This window comes from Aethalodelphis obliquidens, unplaced genomic scaffold, assembly GCF_003676395.1.
Source record: "Aethalodelphis obliquidens isolate GAN/ISIS:26980383/991018 unplaced genomic scaffold, ASM367639v1 scaffold4, whole genome shotgun sequence".
Classification (NCBI taxonomy): domain Eukaryota; kingdom Metazoa; phylum Chordata; class Mammalia; order Artiodactyla; family Delphinidae; genus Aethalodelphis; species Aethalodelphis obliquidens.
Window position 1 is genome coordinate 398,644 of NW_020837948.1, and position 24,555 is coordinate 423,198.

At 51.0% G+C, this 24,555-nt stretch overlaps 5 protein-coding genes across 20 annotated transcripts in view; 2 read left to right on the plus strand and 3 right to left on the minus strand.

The window, feature by feature from the left end:
* Positions 1–1,537: 1,537 nt before the first annotated feature.
* On the minus strand, positions 1,538–3,766 carry SLC35A4 (solute carrier family 35 member A4). Its single transcript, XM_027095612.1, has one exon. The coding sequence runs from the start codon at positions 3,423–3,425 to the stop codon at positions 2,451–2,453; it is 975 nt and encodes a 324-aa protein (XP_026951413.1). The 5' UTR covers positions 3,426–3,766; the 3' UTR covers positions 1,538–2,450.
* LOC113614261 (SLC35A4 upstream open reading frame protein) lies at positions 3,644–5,859 on the minus strand. The gene is made up of 3 exons (XM_027095648.1): positions 5,728–5,859; positions 4,642–4,740; positions 3,644–4,043 (listed from the first exon to the last, which is right to left on the minus strand). Exons 1-3 carry the CDS (start codon positions 5,740–5,742, stop codon positions 3,846–3,848), a joined length of 312 nt encoding a protein of 103 aa, XP_026951449.1. The 5' UTR covers positions 5,743–5,859; the 3' UTR covers positions 3,644–3,845.
* A 147-nt stretch (positions 5,860–6,006) lies between these two features.
* On the plus strand, positions 6,007–12,097 carry APBB3 (amyloid beta precursor protein binding family B member 3). Of its 4 annotated transcripts, XM_027095573.1 has the most exons (13): positions 6,079–6,351; positions 6,639–6,802; positions 6,885–6,961; positions 7,546–7,606; positions 7,810–7,956; positions 8,079–8,206; positions 8,459–8,464; positions 8,634–8,748; positions 8,887–8,971; positions 9,217–9,300; positions 9,566–9,681; positions 9,819–10,010; positions 11,543–12,097. In XM_027095573.1, the coding sequence occupies exons 1-13, from the start codon at positions 6,303–6,305 to the stop codon at positions 11,777–11,779; spliced, it is 1,461 nt and encodes a 486-aa protein (XP_026951374.1). In that variant the 5' UTR covers positions 6,079–6,302; the 3' UTR covers positions 11,780–12,097. The 4 variants fall into 4 exon arrangements, with proteins under 4 accessions (XP_026951392.1, XP_026951374.1, XP_026951382.1 ...); XM_027095591.1 differs by lacking the exon at positions 9,819–10,010 and having other exon boundaries at positions 6,007–6,351; XM_027095581.1 differs by lacking the exon at positions 8,459–8,464.
* Positions 12,098–12,208: 111 nt separating this feature from the next.
* SRA1 (steroid receptor RNA activator 1) lies at positions 12,209–18,667 on the plus strand. The gene is made up of 5 exons (XM_027095622.1): positions 12,209–12,910; positions 13,036–13,161; positions 16,791–16,996; positions 17,941–18,049; positions 18,204–18,667. The coding sequence occupies exons 1-5, from the start codon at positions 12,886–12,888 to the stop codon at positions 18,413–18,415; spliced, it is 678 nt and encodes a 225-aa protein (XP_026951423.1). The 5' UTR covers positions 12,209–12,885; the 3' UTR covers positions 18,416–18,667.
* ANKHD1 (ankyrin repeat and KH domain containing 1) overlaps positions 17,599–24,555 on the minus strand; it is a 123,517-nt gene continuing 116,560 nt past the window's right edge. For 9 of the 13 annotated variants that reach the window (XM_027095534.1, XM_027095481.1, XM_027095476.1 and 6 more), the window contains 3 exons: positions 24,424–24,533; positions 20,094–20,267; positions 19,595–19,937 (listed from right to left, as the gene is read on the minus strand). In XM_027095534.1, the coding sequence (XP_026951335.1) occupies position 19,937; positions 20,094–20,267; positions 24,424–24,533 (285 nt within the window). In that variant the 3' untranslated portion in view covers positions 19,595–19,936. Of the gene's footprint in view, positions 18,017–19,084; positions 19,179–19,594; positions 19,938–20,093; positions 20,268–24,423; positions 24,534–24,555 lie in introns of those variants that run through there. The other 4 variants (XR_003430472.1, XR_003430465.1, XR_003430476.1 and 1 more) reach the window with 4 other exon arrangements.

Genomic DNA, 24,555 nt, shown 5'->3' on the forward strand with positions numbered 1-24,555 from the left:
CACTTCTCTGACCCACTGTTTCCAAATCTGTAAAATAGCAATTACCTCAAAGGTTATCATTAGATAAAACGAAATAATAATATAAAGTAGAGCAGAGCCTGGCACACAGGCTGCGCTCAACAAATGGTACGTATTAGCACTGAAGGTTTCCGAGGAGAGGCAGAGGTGGCACCGGGAGTGGACAGGGCTGAGACTCCAGCTGGAGGCCCTTCAGGCAGAACGGGACACTGCGGAGCAGGACCTGACAGCCCTCTATGACCTGCACGTGCAGGCTGCCGGGCTTGGACGTCCCACGTGCTGCAGGTCAGTGAGGACAGAGGGCAGGCCTTGAATTGGTTCCAAGGCTGGCTGACTGATGGGGATCTCTGAATCTGCGCACAGGTATTCCGAGCCTGGCGGGGGCTGTGGGAGGAACAGGCCATGGCCACAGAGCATCACTATCGTAGCCTGCTGGCTGGCATCCTGCAAGACACCATCAACCTGGCCACGCAGAACCAGGAGCTCCAAGCCCAGAGCCAGCGACTTCAGCAGACTAGGCTGGGCGCAGGCATGCCGGATCCCCGCCCTGAGGAGAAATGTGGGGATCAGGAATCCTTCAGGGGCAGTCTCCTCTCTCCTCATTCATAAAGGTCCTAGAAGGGAGAGGAGTTGGGACACAACAGCCAAGCTAACCTTCATTATGGATAATTAATAACACCACTAACTAGGTCTCATTGTGCCAGTACCTGCTGAGCACACTAACATCCCTTATTTGATTTAGTCATTTCCAGTCCCCTTTATAGTAGTAGGTATCATCTGACACCCCCCCCCCCCAATTTCAGAGATAAGCCAACTAAAGTTAAGAGAGGTTAAGTAATTGTTCAAGGACAGTCAGCCAATAGGTGACAGAGCCAGAATTAAAACTCAAGCCTGGTTGGCTATAGTTCTACACTGCCAGAAATAGTAGTTCACAAGTTGCAGTGTGCATCAGAATCACCTAGGAAGCTTACTGAAAAGGAAAAAAAAAAAAAAAAAAAAAAAAGAATAAAGAAAAAAAATTCCTAAACCTCACTCCCTAAGATTCTGCTTCAGCAGGAGTGGGATTTCTCTTTTTTTTTTCCCCACAAGCTTACCAGGTATTCTACCACGGGAGCAGGGCCTGACATTCCTCTGGTCATGAGAAGAGACGACAGGCAGGAATATCAGTGAGGGATCCAGAGGAGATGAGAAACGAGACCACCTTGAGTCCTAAGAGCTCTCTAGCCTACAGTCTACAGTTTGCCTTGCTGGGCCCAACACTTTCTATTCCCAAGACTCCTTCCAAATTCTCCAGGGCCCAAGTTTTATGCTTCAGAGAAACTTCCAAAGCTCCGTGACAGAAAATAGTCTCGGCTCCATGGAATTCTCAAAGGAAACAATGCTGTTAGCAACAGCTGGGAGAAAATAGCCTCTTCTCTTAGTCAATAAGTCACCCCAGGATTAAGATACTCAGGGCACCAGAGGAATGAAATTATGTTTGAGAGGAGCTATGCAACACAGAAGACACAGGACAATTATGGCCAACTGTAGAAACCACCTATACCCCAGAGCACTTTATTAAGACCTTATTGCTTATACAGACACTGATTGAGCTATACAAGTTTCCCTGTGCCTGGTCCCAGGTCACTCTGTGTAGAGTTTCCCTAGGCTGTTGGGAGCCGGGACACTGCTAGGAAAGGGCAGGACTCAGAGTGGGAAAGACGGTACCTCCTAGAAGTTATAGAGGGGGCAGTGGGCTATGAGAGAGCCCTTAGAGTGAGCAGAGAGGTCAGGAGTGTAGGCTTAAGCCAGGGCCCAGGGACAACATCCCTGAGATGAGTCAAGCCCCAGTCCTCTCTGAGGTTTCCAGAACAAAGGCGGGATAAGGAGAGAGTGGGGGCATTACTTCCAGGTGCTGCTGCAGCTAGGGGAGTATGGCAGAGGCCTGGGTGATGGGCGTATAATCTGCAGCAACTGGGCTTTCCTACATGACAGTGGGGGGTGAGCATGTTATGGGGGAGTCATGCACCATGGCTGGGCTGGAGCAGCAAGCACCAGGCCTGGGGGCAGTGGGTCTGCTGGGGTGACCACAGTAGGCAAGGAAAGCCAACTGCTGCCCACACCCCACTTTAAGAAACTGCATTCATGCAGGTTGAGGCAGGGCACCTCCTCCCATCAGGCACGGTATCACTTCTCAGGCCCATGAACTGATGCTCCCCTAATTCCTTAGTCAGGAAGAACTTCTGGGGGTGTAAGAGTTTCCTTAACCAAACCCAGGCTTCAACCCTCCATCCACCTACCTCCAGAGACTGACATGGCTGCTCGCACTTCCCCAGCTTTTCTCGCAAGGCACTTGTTACAGGGCTGCTGAGGGGAGGGGTCAGCACTGGGAGGTGGCTCCGATGGTGGTGCCCAATCTACAGGTCAGGAATCAGGGTGGAGGTGGTGAGGGGCTAGCGACTGCCATAGTACAGGCGCACAGCCAGGCCAATGAGCAGCGTGGCCAGGAAGAAGGCAGCTGTGAGCTGAAGCTGCAGCAGGGCTGCTGAGAGCACAGCGTTGACCACTAGCGAGCAGGACACAACGAAGAGGCGTGTGATGCTGCTGCCGTGCTTCATGACAGCTGACATGAGCAGCCCATTTAGTGCCTGGCTCAGCACTACAAGTGCTGCCCATCCTGAGAAACCCTCCAGGAGGCCTGGGCCGGGGCCGCCACCTGCATGCAGACCTAGGTTCAGGAGCACACCAAAAGTGTAGAGGAAGAGGTTCTGAAGTGCCAGGGGCAGCCGCTGTCGCTTCATGAGCAGCTCTGTGTACACGGAAGACAAGCCTGAGATGAGGCAGTACAGGATGAGAAGCAGCAGTCCCAGTGGACTGATATGCAGGGGCATGGGGCCTGCAGCAGCTGCGGAAGGGGGCCCAGGAAGGGTGTTCCCAGGGTCCTGCAGGCCACCAGCTGCATAGCAGGCTCCTGCTGCCATGAGCAGCAGCAGTGCTAAGCCCTGGCGTGCAGAGAGGCGGTGTCGGAGGCAGAGGCAGTAGAACAGGGCTGTGCTTCCAATCTTGAGATTGCTCAGCACCTGGTAGGTGCTGGGGTCCATGTAACGTTGAAGGTAGATCACCAGGTTGTTGCTGGCGCCGTAGAGCAGGGCTGATAGTGCGAACGGGGCGGCCTGGCGCCAGGGTGGGGTCTGCTGGGGCCATGCTTGCCAGCCCACCAGGAGGGAGAAGGCGCACAGCAGCAGCTTGGTCAGTTCAGTCAGCAATACAGCCGAAGACGGTCGGAAGGGCACACGGCCATCCACGTGGCACAGTGCCAGCAATGGGGCATGGGCTCCGTACATGGCAGTGGACAGGAGTAGCATCAGGGTCCAGCGGGCCTGCCTGGGATGGCCCAGGCCTGGCACACCCCCATCCTCTACACTCATGCCCAAACTAGACCCTGGGTGGCCTGTGTAGCTAGCAAGGGGGGGTCAGTGGGGATTGTGACACGTTCGGGGAAAATCAAGTTATGGAGCTGGCTCCGAGGGGAGAGGAGCCTTGGTACATCGCCAGAGAGAATACTGAGAATCAAGAGTCAGCTGCAAACTCCACAGTAAGGGCTAGAAGAGGAAGGGGCTGGTAGTTCTAGAAGCCACTGTCTTGGGGCCAATGCCATGGGGTTATGGAGGCGAGGAGTCCAGGGTGCTGGCTGATGAGCCACTGTCCAGCCTCTGCAGGAAGGCGGCAGGAAAGCTGGAGACAGCAAATGGGTGAAAGCCGGGGAGGCCAGATATGGCATCTGTGGTTGAAAGGTCTCCACCTGCAGGCCCCAGCTGCTCATCCTGCCTCCCCCATGGGATCCAGAGCTAGTCGGGCCCCTTGCGCAGTGATTGAAGATAGTCCCTCAATGTCTTCTCCACATTGGGCACAGCATACGCCTGAGCTGCATATATGCCAGTGCAGGTGCCCACGGCAAAGCCTAATACTGCTGACGCCCTCAGTTTGGCCACCACATAGCCAGCCAGGAAGCCCTTGAGGAATGGAGAGGACAAGAGCGAGCCATCCTGTGGAGGAAAATGCAGGAGAAAATTCAGCCAGGCTCTCCCCTTCTCTGCCCAGGAGCTACTCAAGCTGGGCTTAGCATGTTCCACTACCTGCTCCTCCTTACTCTGGAAAACCATAGTATGCTCACCAAAGATTTTTTCAAGGTCCTGGGCAGAAAAAGAACCTAGGAGTCATGATCACACAATGTCAGAACCCTGAGGTCAGAAGGCTCTAACCACAGAATCCCACTGAGAGAGATGTCCCTGAGGAATCTGACCCCTGCTTGCTTCTCCAGTCTCATATCCTAGCATGCTCCCCCACTACTGCAGCCAAACTGAACTGTTTTCACCTCGCATGTTCATCATGCTACCTCCGACCACAAGGGTTTTGCCTCTGCTGTTCCATCTGCCGGGAATGTTCCCTCCTCCCCCCTTCACCCAGTTAACCCCTACTTAAGATCCCAGTTCAAAGGCCATTTTCTCAGGGAAACTTTCCTTGGTGACACAGAGAATAGGCCCTCAATAACCAACCATTTGCTGAATAAATCTCTACCACCCACTCAAAAGCATATTGGCCAATGAAGCCTAAGCAGGAGGCAGGGGGCAGGTGCACCTTTACCTGGTCTACACCACTGCTGACTTCGTCTTCCACACGTTGCTGCAGGCGCTCCAGCTGGTTCTTGAGAAATGCCAGGTCCTTAAGCTTGGGCAGAGAATCCTAGGACAAAAGAGAGGTTGGCTTCAGAAGGTTGACCCAGCCCCATCCCCTGCTCAAGTCTATCAGAGGCTGGGGGCAGGAGGCAGTGAGCCTAAGAAACCCCTTCCTATAAAACCTTCCTGAGATGATAGTGGTAAAGGAAGAAAGGCATTGAAAAGTAAAGAATTCACACGGGGGCCTGGGAGGGGGTGACCGATGGGACCTGCATCGGTAACTTACAGCAACTCTTACAGGAATTTTATACAGTAAGCGGTGTATAGAGAAGACAAGAGGGGCAGCTAGGAGACCTAGGTTTATCCGGCAAGCGCTAGTGAGTAGGAAGCTACCTGAAAGTCTATCTTGTCGTCTGTGTCCCGAGGCCTAACACAGGGACTCCAAGTACTTAGTAAATGTGTGGTTGGTGCTGAACTTCCAGACTAACGGTGAGGCAGTTCCTTGGACAATTTGGGGGTAAACCTGATTTCTGCCTAGGCTTCTCCCTCTTCCTCCCCAAACCCATCCCAAACTGAATGTGTGACTGGATGAGCTGGGGTTTGGTGCGGGGGGAGGGAACGTGGCTGTCTGCAAGGGTGTGGGTAAATGAATTCAGGATTTTGGTCGCACATAACGACGAAATTAGTGTGCCCAAGGAATGTGTTCGAATGCGGGTGTGTCTGTGTTGTTGGAAACTTCCTGTCTCTGGAAGGGAAATTTCGGTGGCTAGAGAACAGAGAAGAGTGAGGACTGTCTGCAAGTAACTAAGGATCATCATGGTCCGGGGTTGGGGGTTGGGGTGACACCTGGGGGATTCCCGGTTCCGCTTGCCTTGCGCAATGCTCCGCCACTCCACTTCCCATTATTGAGGCAGTCGACAGGAGTAAAAGTCCGCTACCAGGAGAAGCAAGGGGCACCCCCCACCCAGGAGCCCTCCCCATCTGTCGCCTCTCCCCAAGACTAAAAAGGTGTGAAGCCCACCCCGGACTGCAGACAACGCTCCTGTTCGCTCACCTTGTCATCCGCCATCTTCCCTGCCGAGCTTGTTGCGCAGGCGCAGCACCGCCTCCCTCCTGGCAAATGCTACTGCCATCTTTACTGAGGGCGCAGGCACTTCCGGGGCATTTCTGGAACGGGTGGAGACGCTTTCCTGAAGGTCTTCTTTTCGCAGATACTCCCACGTGACCTCTCCCTTTGAGACCCAGGCTGCGTGTGCGCGCGCGTAGACCACCTAAATGCCATGATCTCACTCGTGCGCGTGTGCGCTCCGCGCAAGTTCGCCTGGCGGATCTTCCGCCGCTTGATGAGCTCACAATTGAGCTATGATGTCAGCGTGCGCGCCGCGGACCTTGCTCCTCCTCCAGACCTTCGCACGCCAACGCGCGGCAACTGGGGGATCAGGACGGCTGTTTTCACGCGCCACCTTTCGACAGGAGGCGCTGCTCAGGCGGGTCCTTTCCCGCCCCAGGACCCGGCCCCTGCCCCGCCCCGTATTTGTGCGGCGCCAGCTGGCCAGGCCGATTCCAGCGCAGAGGCTGGACTTGTAGGCGCAGCAGCTCCGGAGGCGAGCTGGGGACGCGACCAGGGCTATGCTGGGCAAGGATTACATGCTGGCCATCATTCTGGTCAACTGCGATGGTGTGCACAGAGGGTCCCGATGGGAGGATCGGGAGCTGAGGGGGGACGAGGGAGCGCGAAAGGCTACCTCAGCCTCAAAGACAGGGAGGGGCGTACGTCTCGGAGTGAGGACCAGGGAACAAATGAACCCCGATCTTTGCACTGCAGTATCCAAGGTTGGAAGCCTGGACCCTCAGGCTGAACCTTCAGCGCTAAGTTGTGCCTTTTGGGTTGGAGGAAGGGTTATGACAAAGTGTTATTCTGAGCGCACATATATGCCTTCCTTCTCCAATCTCACGTTCCTGTAGATGACTTGTGGGGGGACCAGAGTCTGGAGGGAGAGCCAGGTTTGCCCCCTGGCTGGAGGAAGATCCGCGATGCTGCAGGTACTTATTATTGGCATGTACCCAGCGGTAGCACCCAGTGGCAGCGCCCAACCTGGGAGTCAGGAGATGCAGAGGACCCAGGCACGGTAGGTGGCGTGTGAAGAGGGGGCCTGAGCTCATGTGTGGATCTAAGCCTACTGCCACACTGACCTAGCCCCCTCTCTACAGAAGACGGAGGGAATTTGGGGACTTCGGCCCCCCAAGGGGAGATCCTTCTCCAGCCTGGAGAGCTCACTGGACCGGAGGTAACAGGGATAGGCCAGGCAAAAATGAAAGGCTTGGGGTTCCATGGCACTCAAAGATGCAGCTGGACCCACAGTCCGCTTTCCAGCACAGGTTCTGGACTGTGTCCCATGTTTAGGGTTTTGTTATGTGTTCTTGGCTCTGTCCCATATTGTTGACTCTCCCAGTGTTTTGAGTTTTGTTCCTTGTTCCAAGCTGTTTTTTGTTACATGTTGTTTTATGTATTCTGGGTCCTGACCTCTCATGTTCTAGGCCTTGGTCACTACCTAGGTTCTGTCCACGGAGGTTCCTATCCTGTGTTCTAGGGTCTTCTTGTCCTGATTTGGGGCGCTGGTCCAGATTTTGGACCCTGTTCCATGTTTGTTTTATTCTGTGTCCTGTGTGTTGAATTTTCCCTCAAATTCTAAGCCATGCTTTATGTTACATTTATGTAATATGTCCTGGGCCTTGTCTCACTCTGACTTTATATTTGGGACACTATATTCTGGGTCTTATCCCACATCTTGTGCCCATTGAGTAGTCTGGTCCTCACCATTGTCCCTTCTGTAGGAATTGTGGTCCTCTTACGAGCTCTGCTCTATTCCAGTAATTCTCTGTCCTGGTATGGTGAAGAATCCTACATCCAGAGAATGGAGCCAGGGGCTAAGGTAGTGATTTGGGCCTGAGGGCCAGTCCAGGGCATTGGGGAGGGTCCCAAGGGAAAGGTCAGGGGTGAGACTGGGCTGAGCAGAGGTAATCAAGGCTGAAGGGAGGTCTCAGAGGGTTTATATATGTGGAGCCTGTGGCATCTCCCACCCTACTTCACCTCTACTTACTCAGGGTCCTCGTGTCCTTTTCCTCAACCCGTCAGTGCTTCGCAGTCCGCTCTCTGGGCTGGGTAGAAGTACCTGAAGAGGACCTGGTACCAGGGAAGAGCAGTATTGCAGTCAATAACTGCATCCAGCAGCTGGCCCAGACTCGTAGCCAGAGCCAGCCCCCGGATGGTACCTGGGGCGAGGTAAGCTGGCTGGCCCTTTAAGGGTTTCAGCCCAGCATCCAGCAGAGGTGGTTGTCCCTGAGTTGCCTGTTCCTCATGGCAACCACCTTCATCTGAGCTCCGGGCTGACCTCTCCTTGGCAGGGCCAGAACATGCTGATGATCCTGAAGAAGGATGTGATGAGCCTGGTGAATCCCCTGGACCACAGTCTGATCCACCGCCAGCCTCTGGTGCACATTCGTGTATGGGGTGTGGGCAGCTCCAAGGGCCGGTGAGGACCCCTACATCCCTCGAAGTGAGAGTTGCTCCTCCCTCCCCCCGGCAGGCTGTGATCCCCGCTGATGCTGACCCCCTGTACTTGAACCCCTGGACACAGGTCCTCTGACATGTACCCAAGCTCTGCCTCCCCTGCCTGGTCCAGCCCTGGTTGGGGAGGGTGGGCCCAGCTCAGCAGGGACGGATGGGGGAGAGCCTGAGAGGCTGGGCTGATTCTCTCCTGTGCTCCCACATGCTTCTGGAACAGTGACAGGTGAGTGACAGCCAGGTGCCTAGAGCCCCAGCCCTGATCTCCTTGTTCCATTCCTGCCATAACCCTGACTTTCCAGCCTCCTGCAGGCACTACAGGCCCCTGTCCCTACCTAGCCTCTACCCCAGCTCCATCCCTGGCCCTGCCCTAGCCCCATCTCTGACCCTGCCAGGGACTTCGCTTTTGTGGCGGGTGACAAAGACAGCTGTATGCTCAAGTGCCATGTGTTTCGCTGTGACGTCCCTGCCAAGGCCATTGCCAGTGCCCTACACGGGCTCTGTGCCCAGGTAAGGGCCAGAGTGGGGCAGGGAATGTGGGTATGGAGCTGGGTCTGAAGCTGCTAAGGTGGTTGGGTTAGGGTGGTATTGGCTCCCTTACCTCACTTCCCTCTCCCTACACCTCATGCTGGCTGCATTGTGTTTCAGATCTTGTCAGAGCGAGTAGGGGTCAGTGGTGATTCCCCTTGCTGCTCACTAGACCCCATCTCCCCTGAAGACCTGCCTCGACAAGGTATGGGGAGGGAAGGGCTGCACTGCACCAACAGGCTACTTTGGTGAAAGATGGGAAGGGGGTTCTGGTTATTTAGTACTTCTCTGGAGATAGAGAACTTCTGAGGTATCCTTGTCCCAGGGATCCCAAACTCTAAATTGGAGGAACATCCATGGCCTTTTTCCTGCTAGTTCCAGTTCCCTTAGAAGCGTGGAGAAAGGGGTCACTGAGAGAGTACCCAGGCCAACTTGGTGTATATATTTCAGTGGAGCTACTGGATGCGGTGAGCCAGGCTGCTCAGAAGTACGAGGCACTGTACATGGGGACCCTGCCAGTCACCAAAGCCATGGGTGAGGACTGAGTGGGCTGGAGGGGGTGGGCTCCATAAGAGAAGAGGAAGGTGGGAAAGGAAGGATCTATCACATTTCTAAGAGTGCTCCCATGGCCCTCTATAGCCTGGGATGTACCACCCTTCTCAACTCAGGAGTCTAAACCTGGCTGCAGCTATTCTGTTCCCATCTCTCTGAATCCTAAGTCAGTGAGAGGGGCCTAGACACTCCCTGCAGATCCTTCTTTACGCCTGGGAGACACCATGGTGGGCTTGTCCCCCCCCAGGCATGGACGTGATGAACGCGGCCATTGGTACCCTCACCACCCATGGGGACCGGGACGCCTGGGTCCCTGCCATGCTCAGCATATCTGACTCTCTCATGACTGCACATCCCATTCAGGTACCAGCCAGAAGAAGGTGAAGTTGGGGGTGTGGAGGGGTGGGTGGGGATGCCAAGGGGTTATTGCTTGCTACTGGAAGTGCTCAGTGGGTCCAGCTAGTACCTGGCCCCCTAGTGACTAGGCCTGATTTGGGCAGGCAGAGGCTGGTGCAGAGGAGGAGCCACTGTGGCAGTGCCCTGTGCGCCTCGTGACCTTTATTGGTGTTGGTCGTGACCCACACACCTTTGGCCTCATTGCCGACCTGGGCCGTCAGAGCTTCCAGTGTGCGGCCTTCTGGTGCCAGCCCCATGCAGGGGGACTCTCCGAAGCTGTGCAGGCTGCTTGCATGGTGAGTTAGGGGTGGGAATGGGTGGGTGGGATTGCCCTGCAGCTGCTCTGTACGGGTGACTGGGGTTCAGGATCGGCAGCCTCTCCAGAGATCACAAACCAGCCATGCCAGGACTGACTGTGGTTCAGCAGTATTTTATTTGACCCTCATGCTGTTTTTAATAGGCTTTAATTAGTTGCCAATATTTAAAGGCCAGGACATTTCACATAATAATTGCCATTTGTGTTTTTTGTAAAATAGCAGAAGCTCTGGCACTTGGGTCCACACGTATACATTTCAGCATTTAGCTGGAATTGTGTAAGGGCTGTGCCTTGAAGGGTGAGCATTGTCTTTCCTGTTTTCTCTCATTTAAATTGTTTTCTGGTTATCTGTGGGCATTTGAGTATGGGACACTTGCACTCAGTTCAGTTCACTTATTCACTCAAATACGAGTGCTTGCCGGAACTCAACCATACTGGACCCTGGGAATTCAGTGGTTTAGAGGGCATAGGCTTTGCCCTCATAGAACACTTAGGTTAGAGCAGAGACAGGCCAGAAAGAAGTTGTGCACCACAGGATGATGGAGGATATGGCCCCTTTGGAGGTTCAAGAAGGCTACCTGAAAGAGGTGATAGAAAACTGAGAGTTGAAGGTCCAAGGAGGGAAGTTATCCAGGTGAAGGGGAATGGGACAGGACATGTGCCAAGTACAGGGAACCCCAGCTGTGAAGGTGAGAGGGATGTCAGTGGATTAGAGTATGTGTAAGAATCTAGTGTATCTGGAGTGCAAGGGGAGATGGAGTGAGAGATAGGGGCAGAAAGAATGGCAGAATCGAGGTCATGGAAGAACTTACAGGGTAGGGTGATAAATTTGTTTTATCTTGAGGCACTTTGAGCCATTGAAAGGTTTTGAGCAGAACAGTGAAGTCAAGTTTGTGAATTTTGAAGATCACTAAACCTATAGTATGGGTAGAAGATTTGGAAGACACAAGAGAAGTGAGAAGACCATTTAGAACCCTGTTGAGTTCAAATGAGAGAGGAGCAGAGCAGTTGCATTGGGACTGGGTTGTAGAACATCCCTTTGACTAGGGAGTCCACTTTGCCAGGGTCCAGTCCACTGCAATGAGAGATGGGGGAGAGTTAGCATAGTGGTAGGTATGGATAAGAGCACAGGCCGTGCAATCAGAACTAGTTTTGAATTCCAATTCTATCAATTTCTGATTATGTGACCTTGGGCAAGTCATGTATTCTCTCTGAATCTCACTTCCTCATTTGCAAAATGGTGATTATAACACCCGATAAATAACTAGATCGATTAGATTATATATATAAAGAATTTAACACCGTGTCAAGCTCTCCTTAAATGCTCAGTGAATGTGAAGTTTTAGGCTTTTGTTATTGAGCTACCTGTGAATGCTGTAGGGGCTCCAAATGTGGCAGACTACCAGCTTCATTTCCTACTGAAGCCTTGGCCGCCGGGTCCCTGTCCTGCAGGAGCTTTCAGGGGGTCCGGGGCAGAAAGGAAGTGGATCCTCACATTCCCCTTCTCCCTAGGTTCAGTACCAGAAGTGTCTTGTGGCCTCTGCGGCTCGAGGCAAGGCCTGGGGTGCCCAGGCCCGTGCCCACCTACGACTCAAGCGGACCAGCTCTGTGGACTCCCCTGGAGGTCCCCTGCCCCTCCCCCTGCTCAAAGGAGGGGTTGGGGGTGCAGGGGCAGCCCCTCGAAAGCGGGGCATCTTCTCTTTTCTTGATGCCTTCCGGCTGAAACCCTCTCTGCTCCACATGCCCTAAATTAATCGGGGAGGACTGGGGAAGGAGGTTCTGGGTCCATGCCCGACTCTGTACCCCTTCATTCCCCAGGAACCTGCAGCCTCTCGCCCCTTGGAGCCTTCTCTGCTTTCCCCACTGACCCTTGCCCACCCTCTATTTATTGCCCAATTTATTGTTTATATGGATGATTGAGAGGCCCTGTACCACAGCCTAGGCCCCGGGCTCTCCTCTCCCTGGGTCCCTGTGTTCCTTGCCCCTGTCCAGCCCTGGACAGTTGGCTCTACCTCAGCAACACTTTATAGCAAAATCGGTACAAATAAAAATCCCTCAGTGACCTCACCGGATGTGAGTATATTGGGCCTGGGACTGGGTTGGGAGTTAACAACCTGTATGAGATGAGTGTCTGCATCTGTGCTTGGTGTCGGTGGCTGCAGGTAGTCACATAAGGGCATGGGAGTGTTGGAAAAATGACTTCATTTAAGAAATATATTTTTATGAATATATAGGCACTAGGCACTAAGGTCGGCACTGGAGGTATAATAAAATAGGAGTTCCACCTTCTGAGACTGTCAAACAAGAGTCAAATAAACAGCACTGAAGATAATATATAGTACAACTAGGAAATCTCAGAAGGTTGTGGGAGCTCAGGTGAGACACCTGAAGTACCTGGTCTGAGGTACTTTAAGTGTGCTAGGCTTCCTAATAAATACATTCCAGCCGAGAGAGTGTAAACGTTCAGGGAAGTGGACAGAGGTTCTGGAAGTCCACCTGGCTAGATCACAGTGGGGGCATGTGTGGGGCATGAGCTTCTGGTGGTTTAAACTTGCTCCTGAGAGCAACTGTGAGATTTGGAGAGAGGGAACCCACTTGGGCTCCTAGAGCGCCACCTCCTGGAAAACAGCCCCACTTGGTACCATGTAGTTAGGACCCCGTGCGTTATTAGCTGGAATAGATTTAGAGCTCCATAGGGAGTTGGAGCAGGGCCTCGACGGCGATTCCCAGCGTTTCTGAACTGTCCAACCTGGAGGGCTCCAGGCAACCGGCCCTGCCGGGGGCGTGCCCCAGCAGGCTCGGGTGCGGCCGCCCCGGAAGTGACGTGATGCCCCGCTGGCCGTGCGGAAGTGGAGATGGCGGGGCTGTACGTGAAACCGGGTGAGCGCGGCGGGTGGGCTGGGGCGCTGGGTCTACCGCCGGTCCAGGCTGGGGGCGGTTACCGCGCGGGGTGCGGACCCTCTGTCGCCCCCAGGCTCGCGTCACACGTCCTCTCACCTTCGCAGGCAACAAGGAGCGCGGCTGGAACGATCCGCCGCAATTCTCATACGGGCTGCAGACCCAGGCTGGCGGACCCAAGCGCACGCCGCTCACCAAGAGGGTCGCCGCTCCCCAGGATGGATCCCCCAGAGGTGCGTGGGGGCCCTGTGCGCCGTGACCCGCCGAGAATGGGCGGTGCCAGGAATAAGCTTGTACCATGGGCCTTTTTTGCTCTCTGAGGACTTCCTGAGGAGAGAGGTTGGAGCCCCAGAAAGGGGCCCAGTTCTGGCCCTTTTCCGAGCCTCTTACCTGTTGCCCAGGTAAATAATTGGTACGTTGGTCTCAAAAGAATCTCTCTGGGCTTTCGCCCTAGGTGATCTCATCCAGACCTACGGTTTTTAATATAGTTTTTAATTCCCAAATTATTTTCAAATCCTATTTCCAACCTGGATCTTTTCTCAGAACCCCATCGTGGTATACCCATTTGTCTGTTCTTCCTCGTCACTTGACTGTATGATAAGCATCTCAGACTTAACGTGTTATTCACTTAATCAGTATCATCTACTGAGCATCTACTGTGTTTGAAGGCAAACTAAACAGCAGTGAACAAGACAAAAAGTTTTGTTTTCTTGGAGTCCACACTATCGCTTTGGAGATAGATGAAATGGTGGTAAGGGCTTTGCAGAGAAATAAACCAGGGTGATGTGAGAGTGACTGGGTAACTAAGGTATCCGAGGGGCTGACACTTAAGCTGAAATCTGAATGATTAAAAGCTAGCCACACAAAGATCAGGTGCAAGAGTATTCAGGGCATTGGAAACAGCTACTGCAGGAGCCCTGAGATAAGTTTGGCAAATTCAGAGACTGAAGGAATATCTGATGACTAGAGCACAGTGGGCTAGGGATAGAGATTAAGATCTGAGAAGTAGGCAGGGGGCCAGATCATAGTGGGTTTTTGTAAACCAGGATAAGGAGTTTGTATTTTAATCTACGTAAAGCGGAAGCCATTGAAAAATTTAAAGTAGAGGAGGGCATCCTTTCCCCCTGAGCATTTCCCGTGCCAATAGGTGGATCTGTGGCCCTGAAAAGGGAGCTCAGATTCAGCTCTTTTCACTCCTCTCTTATCCACACCCGTAACATTGCAGAGTTATAATATAAATCAGAGTTTCTTAACCTTAGCACTAATGGCATTTTGGGCCAGATAATTCTTTTTTGTGAGAGACTGTCCCATACATTGTAAGATGTCTGCAGCATCCCTGGCCTCTACTCACTAGATGTCAGTAGCACCCACCCAGTTGTGATAGCCAAAAGTGTCTCCAGACACTTGTCCTGGGGGCAAAATCTCCCCAGGTTGAGAAACACTGACTTATATCTTTAAAAAGATTACTGTGTCTACTGTGTGGAAAATAGATTTTAGGGAAGAAGTGGAAAGACAAATTCAGAGGCTATTTTGCTAACGTAGGTAAGATGTAATGATGATTTGGACAAGGGTGGGAGTACTAGAGGTGGTAGGAATTGGATGGATATAGCATATGTTATGGAGAAAGTCAGGAATGAGTAGGTATAGTAGGTGAGGTGAAGGAAGAAGCAATGTAACACACATTTTTTCACTTGAGGAACTGGATGGTGTTGTTCATTGATATGGGATAACTGGGTTTTGGTGGGTGAGGAAAAAAGCAAGCTTTCTGTCTTGGCCATGTTAAATTTGGGCTGCTACTCTGGGGAGAGGTCTAGGCCAGAATTACAGAAATGTGCCACTGTCACATGGATGGTATTTGATGTCATGGGCTTGAATAAAGAGTGTGTGTGGATAGAGGCCTAAAGAGGATCCAAGACAGAGCCCTAAGGTGCTCTAGCATTTCAAGGTTGAACAGGGAAGGAATTAGCAAATGAGACTGAGAAAGAGTAAAAGAAGTAAGAAGAAAAGTAAAATTTACTCTGGGAGAGATTAAAATCTTGATTCAACCCTGATGAATGCTGCTGAGAGGTTAAATAAAATGAAGAAAAGGGACTACTTGATTTGACAAACATAGCAATCACTACTGACCCTAACAAAAGCAGTCAGGAGTGATGAGAGCAGAAACCCAGCAGGAATGGGCTGAGGAGAGAATGCGAAAAGTAGAGAGAAACTGTAGTCAGCTCACTGAAGAAATTCTCCTGTAAAGCAGAGATGAGAAATAGGCCAGTGCCTGAGGATGCAGCGTGAGGTAAGGGATGGTTCTGTATGCTGATGGGATGTTTTAGTAGAGAGGGAGAACTGATGGCACAGGAGAAAAGGGATAACTGCAGGAGGGAAGCCTAGAGAAGGCAAGAGAGGAGGGGATGCAGAGTACAGCTGGAGAGATGGCCTCTGATAGGAACAGGAACCTTTCATCTATTAGAGGAGAAAGGAAAGCAGCCACAGATGCAAGTGGGTTAGTAGAACTGGTGGTGAGAAGATGAGAGTGTTCCTGTTCAATGACCTTTATTTTCTCAGTGAAATATGAGGTAGGGTCAGAAGTACAGAGACAGCAGGGAAAGGAAAATAAAAGAAGGTAGAAAAGTTTAGAGGAGATAAGATGTGAAAATAGTTGTTCTGAAGAGTGGAAAAATGAGGCAAAGTATATGATTTCCAGGCAATGTTGGATGCCTTTTAAAATCCGTAGCTATGAATTTAAAGGGAGTGAGTTTAATGCACCTCAAAAATCTGAGTAGCTGAGCTGGAAGGGTATGAGCGGTGGTCATTGTTGCTGAGAACAAGGCAGAGGGGGATGGGAGGCTGAGGTAGGGTAGAAAAAATGGTTATTGGAGGTGAGAAGGTCAAATTGACACACCAAATTAGATGAATTATCATCCATGCGGATATTGATACCTAAAAGTAATTTTCGAATTTTCTCCTCCAGTTTTCTCATTTTCCATAGTGATTCCACCATCCCATCATTAAAGTCAGAAACCAAGAGTCATCCTTGGCTTCTCTCTCCTTCACCCCATCCTGTTCCATCAAGATCTGTTCTGCCTCCTCCTAAATATATCTCAGACCACTCCATTTCCCCTCATCTACTCTTTCACTCTAGTCCATGCCAGCATTCTCTTTCCTGGACTATTGTTAACCTGCCCTCCTCTACCTATTCTCATCAACTTTTCACAGACCATACAGAGTGAACGTCATAAAAAACAAGTTTAGTGATATCAGTCCCTGCTTTTATAAACCTGCAGTGGCTTCCTGTTACCACTAATGGAGTAATGGCTCAAGATTAAACTCCTCCAAAGCCCTGCAGGGTCTGGACCCCTGCTTACCTCTCCAGTGAAAGCTCATACTACTTTCTTCAGTGTTAATCATTTCCAGCCACATAGGCCTTGTTTCTGTTCCTTGAACAAGTCAGGACTTTTTCCACCTCTTGGGCCCTTCCCTTACCTCTGCCCTAGTACATAGTTCCTTCAACTCTTTATGGCTGCATCTATCTCATCCAGGTTCTTAACTTTGTGAGCACTTTTTGCTACACACTAATGTAGCAGCTGTACCTATATTCTTACTTAATCATCATTGCAACCCTGTGAAATAAGTACTATTCCTATAATATCCCCATTTTACAGAAGAGGAACCCAAGCTCAGAGGTTAAAGGTAATTTGCCATATGTCACATAGTGTGTGAGCTGGGATAAACTTAGATATCATCTTATAAGGCCTTCCTTGAACACTCAGGCTAGGTAGGTCCCTCTACTATTCCTCTTTATCACATCATCCATTTTATTTCTTTGTACCTATTTAAGCCATGTTTGCTTGATCTTGCTTTACCTTTTCAGTCCCCACCTCAGAGACATCTCCTGGGGCCCCCCCAATGGGGCCTCCACCTCTGTCAAGTAAGGCTTCCAGACCCCCATTTGTGGGGAGTTGTCCTCCCTCCAGCATGGAGCCCACAAATTTCCCAGTCGTTGAGTCTGAGATTCTGCTGGAAGATGTACTGAGACCTTTGGAACGGGCATTGGAGGATTGCCGTGGCCACACAAAGGTAAGTGAAAGCTCCCATCAACAGCCAGATGCAGGTATGACTCTCAAAGGTAGACCCTCTGACCCTATAAGCAATGGCTCTTAATCCTTTCTGAGTTATGAACCTCTTCAGAATTTGCTAAGGACTTCCTAGAAAAATGAACACAGGATTTAAGAGGGTTCACAAGCCTCAGAAGAGGCTTATAGGAACAAGAATTGAATTCAGCTCCCATTAGTGACAATAACAGCCTGATCTACATACCTCTAGGCCATTGAGAATAGACCCTGCTGATATTATGCTTAGGGAGGGGGAAAAAACCCCAACAACAACCCCTTTTTTTATTGATAATGTTTCCTAAGTTCTCTGGAGGCAAGGGATCTGAGGAGTCTTAAAGGAAAGTAGCAGAGGGGCTTCCCTGATGACACAGTGGTTAAGAATCCGCCTGCCAATGCAGGGGACATGGGTTCAAGCCCTGGTCCGGGAAGATCCCACATGCTGCAGAGCAACTAAGCCCGTGCACCACAACTACTGAGCCTGCGCTCTAGAGCCCGTGCTCTGCAACAAGAGAAGCCACCACAATGAGAAGCCCATGCACAGCAACGAAGACCCAATGCAGCCAAAAATAAATAAATAAGTTTATAAAAAAAAAAGTAGCAGAGTGATCTTCACCTCTTTGGTCCTTAGTTTCCTTATTTGTAAAGCAGCACTATAGAATTAATTTCTGAGCATATGAGAAACTCCAGAAATTTAAAAATTCTAGCCATAATGCATTTTTCTTGAGAGGAGATCCATAGATTTCATCAGATTCTTAGTGGGGCCTCTAATCTTTGCGTAAAGAACCATAACTCTAAGATTAGAGTGTAAAGTTCCTGGGCCAGACAAAGCAGGTGCTTCCTATGTGGTGCTCCTTTCCCTGCCCCTGTTGGGCTGGCAGCACTGACTTGGAGGGGGCTTCTGTCTCTCAGAAGCAGGTATGTGATGACATCAGCCGACGCCTGGCTCTGCTGCAGGAACAGTGGGCTGGAGGGAAGCTGTCAATGCCTGTAAAGAAGAGGATGGCTTTGCTGGTGCAAGGTGTGGCTGGGTCCCTTGGTATAGCCCAAGTCCCTCATCCTGCCATGGTTGTCCAAGTTGGACTAGGTGCTGAGATTTTGACTGGTTGGGAGGGGAGGAGTTGCAGCTATGTTTTTTGCTCCAGGTTTCTTGCTCAGCCCCTCTCTCTCCTCAGAGCTTTCAAGCCACCAGTGGGATGCAGCAGATGACATCCACCGCTCACTCATGGTTGACCATGTGACTGAGGTCAGTCAGTGGATGGTGGGAGTTAAAAGATTAATTGCGGAAAAGAGGAGTCTGTCTTCAGAGCAGGAGGCCAATGAAGAGAAATCTGTAGCCACAGCTGAGCAGAACCAGACCATGCCAGGCATCCAACATGATCCTTAATCCTATGGGTTCCCCAGCCTCACCTCACACCATCTCTTATGCCTTGGCATGGGAGGCCTTCCCTAACTTGGCTCCCTTTTACCACTTGGGAGACTGTCTGCCCCGTTGGGGTGTTTGGCCTGACCCATCTCTGGGGGAAGAGGTCCCTCCTGGACCACAGGGAGGCCACTTGTTACCCATACCATATGCATTTCAATAAAACATCTCAATGTGGTGGGACCTGGGTAGGAGAGATGAACCCTTCCTATGCCAGACTGGTTCCCTCTGGTGTTCTTAACTGCCTTGCTCGCTGTGCACCGTACACACCTCTGTTCTTCCTCTGTTCATCATGAATGGCCTTGCTAGGCGTGAGCAGATTACTGCCTGCCACTTTCACCCAAATTAGACAGAAACATACATCCCTTGCTGGGCTGAGTAACCCTGTGTTTGGATGATTTGTTTCAGTATGGGAACAGAGGCTCAAATAGCATGGGAAGATATTTTTCCCTCAAAAAAAGGAGACTGACCTATTTGCACTGCATCACCCTTGAGGTATGCAAGTGCTACAGAGATTAGAACCTAGCTGTATAAATTGAAGGTGAAAAAGACCAGATTGCTGACATATGGGATCATGATTTTTTTTTTTCAGGGGATGGGGAGAGTAGGATTATGACTCTTTATCTGACTCACCAAATAAGCTTCTGCCTCTGTTTGGGTCCTAAGGTCTTCTAATGCTTTGAGGACAACAGAACCAGGTGGAAGGGGCCAGGAGGCTCATATCATGCTGTGAAAAGGGAGAGTACAGGTTTCCAGTGTTGGTATGTGGTTGGTACTTACAGGTGGGAGGCAGAAAAGGTATGGGGAGAGACAAAAGAAGGCTATAGGCTGGGGCAGTGCCTCTTTTCTCCTGCTTTGGAAAAGCTAAGGAGGGACTGGTAGAGAGGCCTGATTCCAGGAAGCTGCTTCCTGGAAAGGCTGGAACAGCCCTTGGCAGGGGTCAGGCTATTGCTGTTTATGGTTTGACAGCTCCTATGGCCTGCCCCCAAAGCCTGCCTCAGGCTCTAAGTGCTGCTGGAAGTGGGCCCAGTGGGAGCTGGGAAGGAACCTGGGACCTCTGATCCTAACCAGGTTTGCTGGGACCCTTAGCTTTATGGCTGAGATGGGAAGATCAGCATTGAGGAGAACACTGGAGCCAAGGCATTTCTTTGAATGTTTACTAAGCAGTCAGACAGTGACATTCTCCATCCCCCAGCCCCAGCCTCAGCCTGAGCCAAGGGCCAGGGGTTGGGAGGAGTGCCTACAGACCAAAGAGTAGTAGAACTAAGGGCTTGGCAAGCTGCCCATTCCTATCCCCGGTCTAGCTGCCTCAGAGCTAAGGGAGGCCCAGAACCACCATGTCACCCCCTTCTGGATTAGATGAGGCCAGCTGGCCTTTGGATACCCCAGAAAAAGGAGGTAGCAGCAGCAGCGTGAGGGATTCCTCTTACTCCACACACAGGGTCACCTTCACTGGATTAGATGTCCATTTCAAACTGTGCGTCATCTGGAGAGAGAAAAGGCAGGAGGACTGGTTGCTGGGCTGGGGTCTGCAGGTTCAGCGTCAGTGAAGGAGCCCCTCTCAGAATCGAACCCCCACTCTACTTAACTGGGGCATTTGGGCTCAAAGCCATTTTTTAATTTTAGGGTCTGCTTTCCTTACCAGGTATCTCTTCCTCTGTCTCCTTCTGCTTCTTCCGCTCCTTGAGCCTGGAGGGTGGGGCTGTTGGAGGAGTTGTGACCCCTGGAATCTGAGGGAGGCAGCGGGGGGGCGTCTGGGCAATGGGTGAGTTCTTGCACTCCAGCAGGAACTTTCGGTCGTAGATGATCCTGGTGCCTGTCAAGGGGTAGGGGCTAGGTAAGAGGCAGGAGCTTGGGTACAGAGCTGTGTGGGACCCCAGACACAGGCCTTTTAGGGACCAAGGGGTCACATCTTCCCATTTTTTAAAGGGCTACTGCTCTGCAGCCCAGCCAGGATCTCAGCTGACTAGCTTTCACAGCACTTAAAAGTCTCCTGGGCCTACCCAAGATGTGTCTAAGCACCATAGAGCAAGTGGGGCATCCCAGCTGGTTTAGGCAGGGGCTTTTAGTTTAGGAGAGCTTCAGGTCTTGGCTGTAGGAGGAGCACCAAACTTGGAGCTCAAGTACTTCAGGAGGCTCCTGTCCTGCTCTGCTGGCTCTGGAACTTCATTGCTTTGGTTCACAAGGGAGGGCCTAGCCCTCCAGCCTCAGTTGGATGAGGAAGCCAAGAGCAGATAAGAAGGCTGGTGCTGCCACCTGGGCTCTGATATCCTGCAGGGAGGAGCGGTGTTCCTCCTGTGAAATACAGGGACACACTGTTCTTATCCTGACCCCTCCCAAGTCCTGTCAGGCTCAGCTCAGCCTAGAGGAACTTGGCCCCGATCATGTCCTCCAAAGGCCCTACCCTGTTCTCACCCCTCCCCTTCGCCTCCGTGGCAGGAACCCCTGAGCAGGCATGATCTCAGGCTGCTACACCAGTCAGCCAGTAGTCAAGCCAGCCAGCGCAGAGACCCGAAGCTCCTGCCCCCAACTGCCAGAGTCCTGCATTTGCAGCTTTGCAAGACCCGGTTGCTTCCTGCTGAAGCCACACACAGTTGGGGCCTCGGCTCCTGCTCCCAGGCGGCAAAGTCAGGAGGGCCGGGTGAGCAAGGAGCCCAGAACCCAGGCCATAGTGATGATTTCTGCCCAGTCACTCGGAAACTAGGCACAAGGCCGTGTTGCATCACTTTGAGAATTTAGGGAACTGGGCTTCGGCTCCAAGCACTCACTCCTGTCAAAGCTACAACCTGCAGAGGGGCCTGCAGGCAAGTCCAGGCTCGCACCTCCCCACCCACGTCCCGCGACACGCACACGTTGGCCTGGCCGCTGACCTCCGGGGGTAGTGGTGTATAGTGTGCCCCCCAGCGTGGTGCTGTAGCAGTCAGGCAGCCAGTCCCTGCCCCCAGGAATCGGGCAGCTGGTGGGTGTGGACATAGCGCGGGCGGGACGAGCAGGAAGGCAAGCGGCTGGTGCTAGTGTTGAGGACGCGGGGCGCAGCCGAGTCTGAGTCGGACTCAGTTGACCACGTGCGGCCGCAGCAACAACACCAGGACAACGTCAAGCCGGGGGCGGGCCGGCCGTCAATCAACCCGATGATCCCGCCCTACCCTCGCGGGAGGAAGCACCAAACTCAGCGAAAGTTGGAAGGAGTTCCAGGAGCCGCACCGGCCTCCAGTTCCTCCTGGCCCCAAATTGGCCAGCCTTCCTATGCCTATGAGCGAGGCAGCTACTCAGCTATTTACTGTTTATAGCGGGCGCTGGGGACAGGTGAGGTATGGCACACGTTATTGCCATATATTAATTCATCCATTCCTCTCAACAGTTTTGGACAGTAAAGCACTGTTATTAGCCACATTTTACAGGTGAGGATACCAAAGTCCAGAAAGGTTAAGTCATGGTTCAAAGTCACGGATTTTGTAGGAGGGGGAGCTGGGATTCATACCTCAGTGTGTCTGATTCGAGCATGTGCCCCTAGGCACAGCTGTATAATGCCTCCCATTAATCAATTTCAGTACAGGGTGAAAAGTGCCTTGAAGGCCTGGTGCACAGCCATCAGGGTAGGTCAGGGAGGGAGAGTGGGCTTTCTGGAAGAAGTGATACCTGGACTGATTAAAGGATGAATAAAGGTTGGAAGATAGGAGAGTCCAGTTCTTTGATCTCTTTGTCACAGCTAACCTCAGGAAACTAAGGAAGGACTGGGGGCTGGTAAGGAGGGCTTGGTCTTTAGCCTTCTGGAAAGTAAGATCAGAGAGTCTGGCCTTTAAAGAGAAGATTTTTTGATGTAGGCACAGTGATATGAAAGGAGGCAGGAGAGAGGTGGTGGGAGAGTAAGTACTAAGTCTAGTCCTGTATACACAAAAAATCTCGACTTGACCCAGTTGTCTGCTGTTTGGCTTCCTAAGAATCACTATACCCTCAGCAATGCCACCCCACCACCAATTAATTGTAGACCACCTGACTTCATGCATTTATCAGTATTACTTCAGCACTGGCTTCATCAGATTTCCCCTCAGCTCTGATTTCTTGACTCATTTAAAAAAAGACTCCAAGTCATTGCTTCTCAAACTTTAATGTGCACATAAAGCACCTGCAGATTTTGTTAAAATGAGGATTCGGATACAGTAGGTGGGACTTGAAATTCTGAGTTTTTAATAAAATCCCAGGTGATGCAGACCCTTAGGTCTGCATGTCCTCAGAATCACACTTCAGGTAGCAAGGATATGTATACTTTATTGTTCCAAAAAGGTTTTTGAGCCTCTTACAAAGTGGTGTATGCCTAAATAAAGTGTCTTAGCAATGAAGTGCTGGAGGGTAAGGCTTGGGATCAGATTGTGGAGGAACCATCTATGACAACTCAACTTTTAAGCAAGGTAAGTAGTCTAGTGAGGGGAGTGGGAGATGGGGTGGAGGACTGAGACTGGAGGTGAAGACTCCAGCCTAGTGAAATAGGGTAGGCAAAAAGGCAGTTGCTGCAAGGATGGAGAGAAGTGGAGGGGATACAGATACACAGAGGAGGAAGGGTAAGTGACTGATTTAAGGGTGGGGTGGGAGAGGAGATAAGCCAGGATAATTCCCAATCTTCTGACTTGAGAGTCTTGGTAGCTAGTAGTACCACCTAATATAATAGGGAAAACAAGGGGAGGAGCATATCTTATATTGGGGAATATATAATGTGTGTGGAATGTTCAGATGGAGAAGCACAGTAAGAAGCCAGATATACAGGTCTGAAGCTACAGAGGGAGAACTCTGGGCAAGTGATTCAGATTTGCATGGAGTAAAATCCAAGAATGTGGGATGAGATTACCTGGGGAGAAGATACACCAAAAGAAGAGACCTGAGCATATCAACATTTATTTAAGGGGTAGTGGAGGAAGAGGATTTCACCGAAGGAGACTGAGAAAGACCAGTGAGAGTAGAACTAGAAGTGTCAAAGGTTTTCAAGAAGGATCAGTGTGGAAGTGATCCTTCTATTAATTATAAAACAACAGCAGCAGTTACAGACTTACAGCAGTCTTACTACTGTAAGAGTACTACTAGAAGCTTACTTTTTTTGAGACACTGTGTGCTATAAGGGCTGGGGAACTAGAGAATAGGCAGTTGGTTTTAGAGAGAAAACCAGATTCATCATCCATTCAACCAGGATGAAGGACAAAGAGTTTAAATCAGAGGTTTTTCAACACTGATTGCCCATTAGAGTATAGAAGCTTCCAAAAAAGAAAAAAAAAGTTATGCTCACGTTCCAACCCCAGAGATCTGATTAAACCTGTAGGGGAATACCAGGTCTCTGCCACCAGGCAAATTACTTTGAACTCACATCAGTACCATTAAGATAAAACAGGAAGAGGTGAAAAGTAGTCACAAAATAGGTTTGCAATCTGAGCATTAGATTCACAATCTTGTTTTCCAAATTAGGTCTTCAAGCCCAAGCTCCTGCCCTTTTTTGGAGGTGGTCTTAACACATTCAAGTTTCTCTCACCCATTTCCTACAGGAGAGAGTGAAGGTAAAGTAACCTGTCAAATAACACTGACACATGGTGACAAATCTTTGAGGAATAGAAAATGCAGCATTATCAGAGTCCCTCACCCCAGGACAGGGTCCACTGGGAAGACGTCACAACCATCCACAATTCTTAGTAGAAGAGCTCTAGGGCTAGTTAGAGAACAAGATGTTCAGAAGCTGTTTTCCTACAGTTTGTTTGCCTCTTCCTGGGTTTACAATGTGGTACAAAGGTCTTAAACAGTTGGACAGAACCATGTATACTACTTGTACTCCTCTATTCGGCTTGAAACTCTAATATGACCAGCCTTTCCCCTTCTAAAAGCTACCTCAAACTAAGGATGGTACCCTCCTGTACTAACTTTGACATTGGAAAGAGGACTTGGCCAGAATCTGTAAGATGGAAACTACAGTTCCAAGTCCTGAGATTTCTTACCTCTGGTTAGGAGAGGCCACCATTGGCTGTCCAGCTCTCTTCTTCAGTCTCGTTAGTTGAGGTGATGAGATTTCCCCTTTGAGAGCAGGGACTGAAGGAAGCAGACTGGCCTATAAAAGGGCAAGTCAGCAC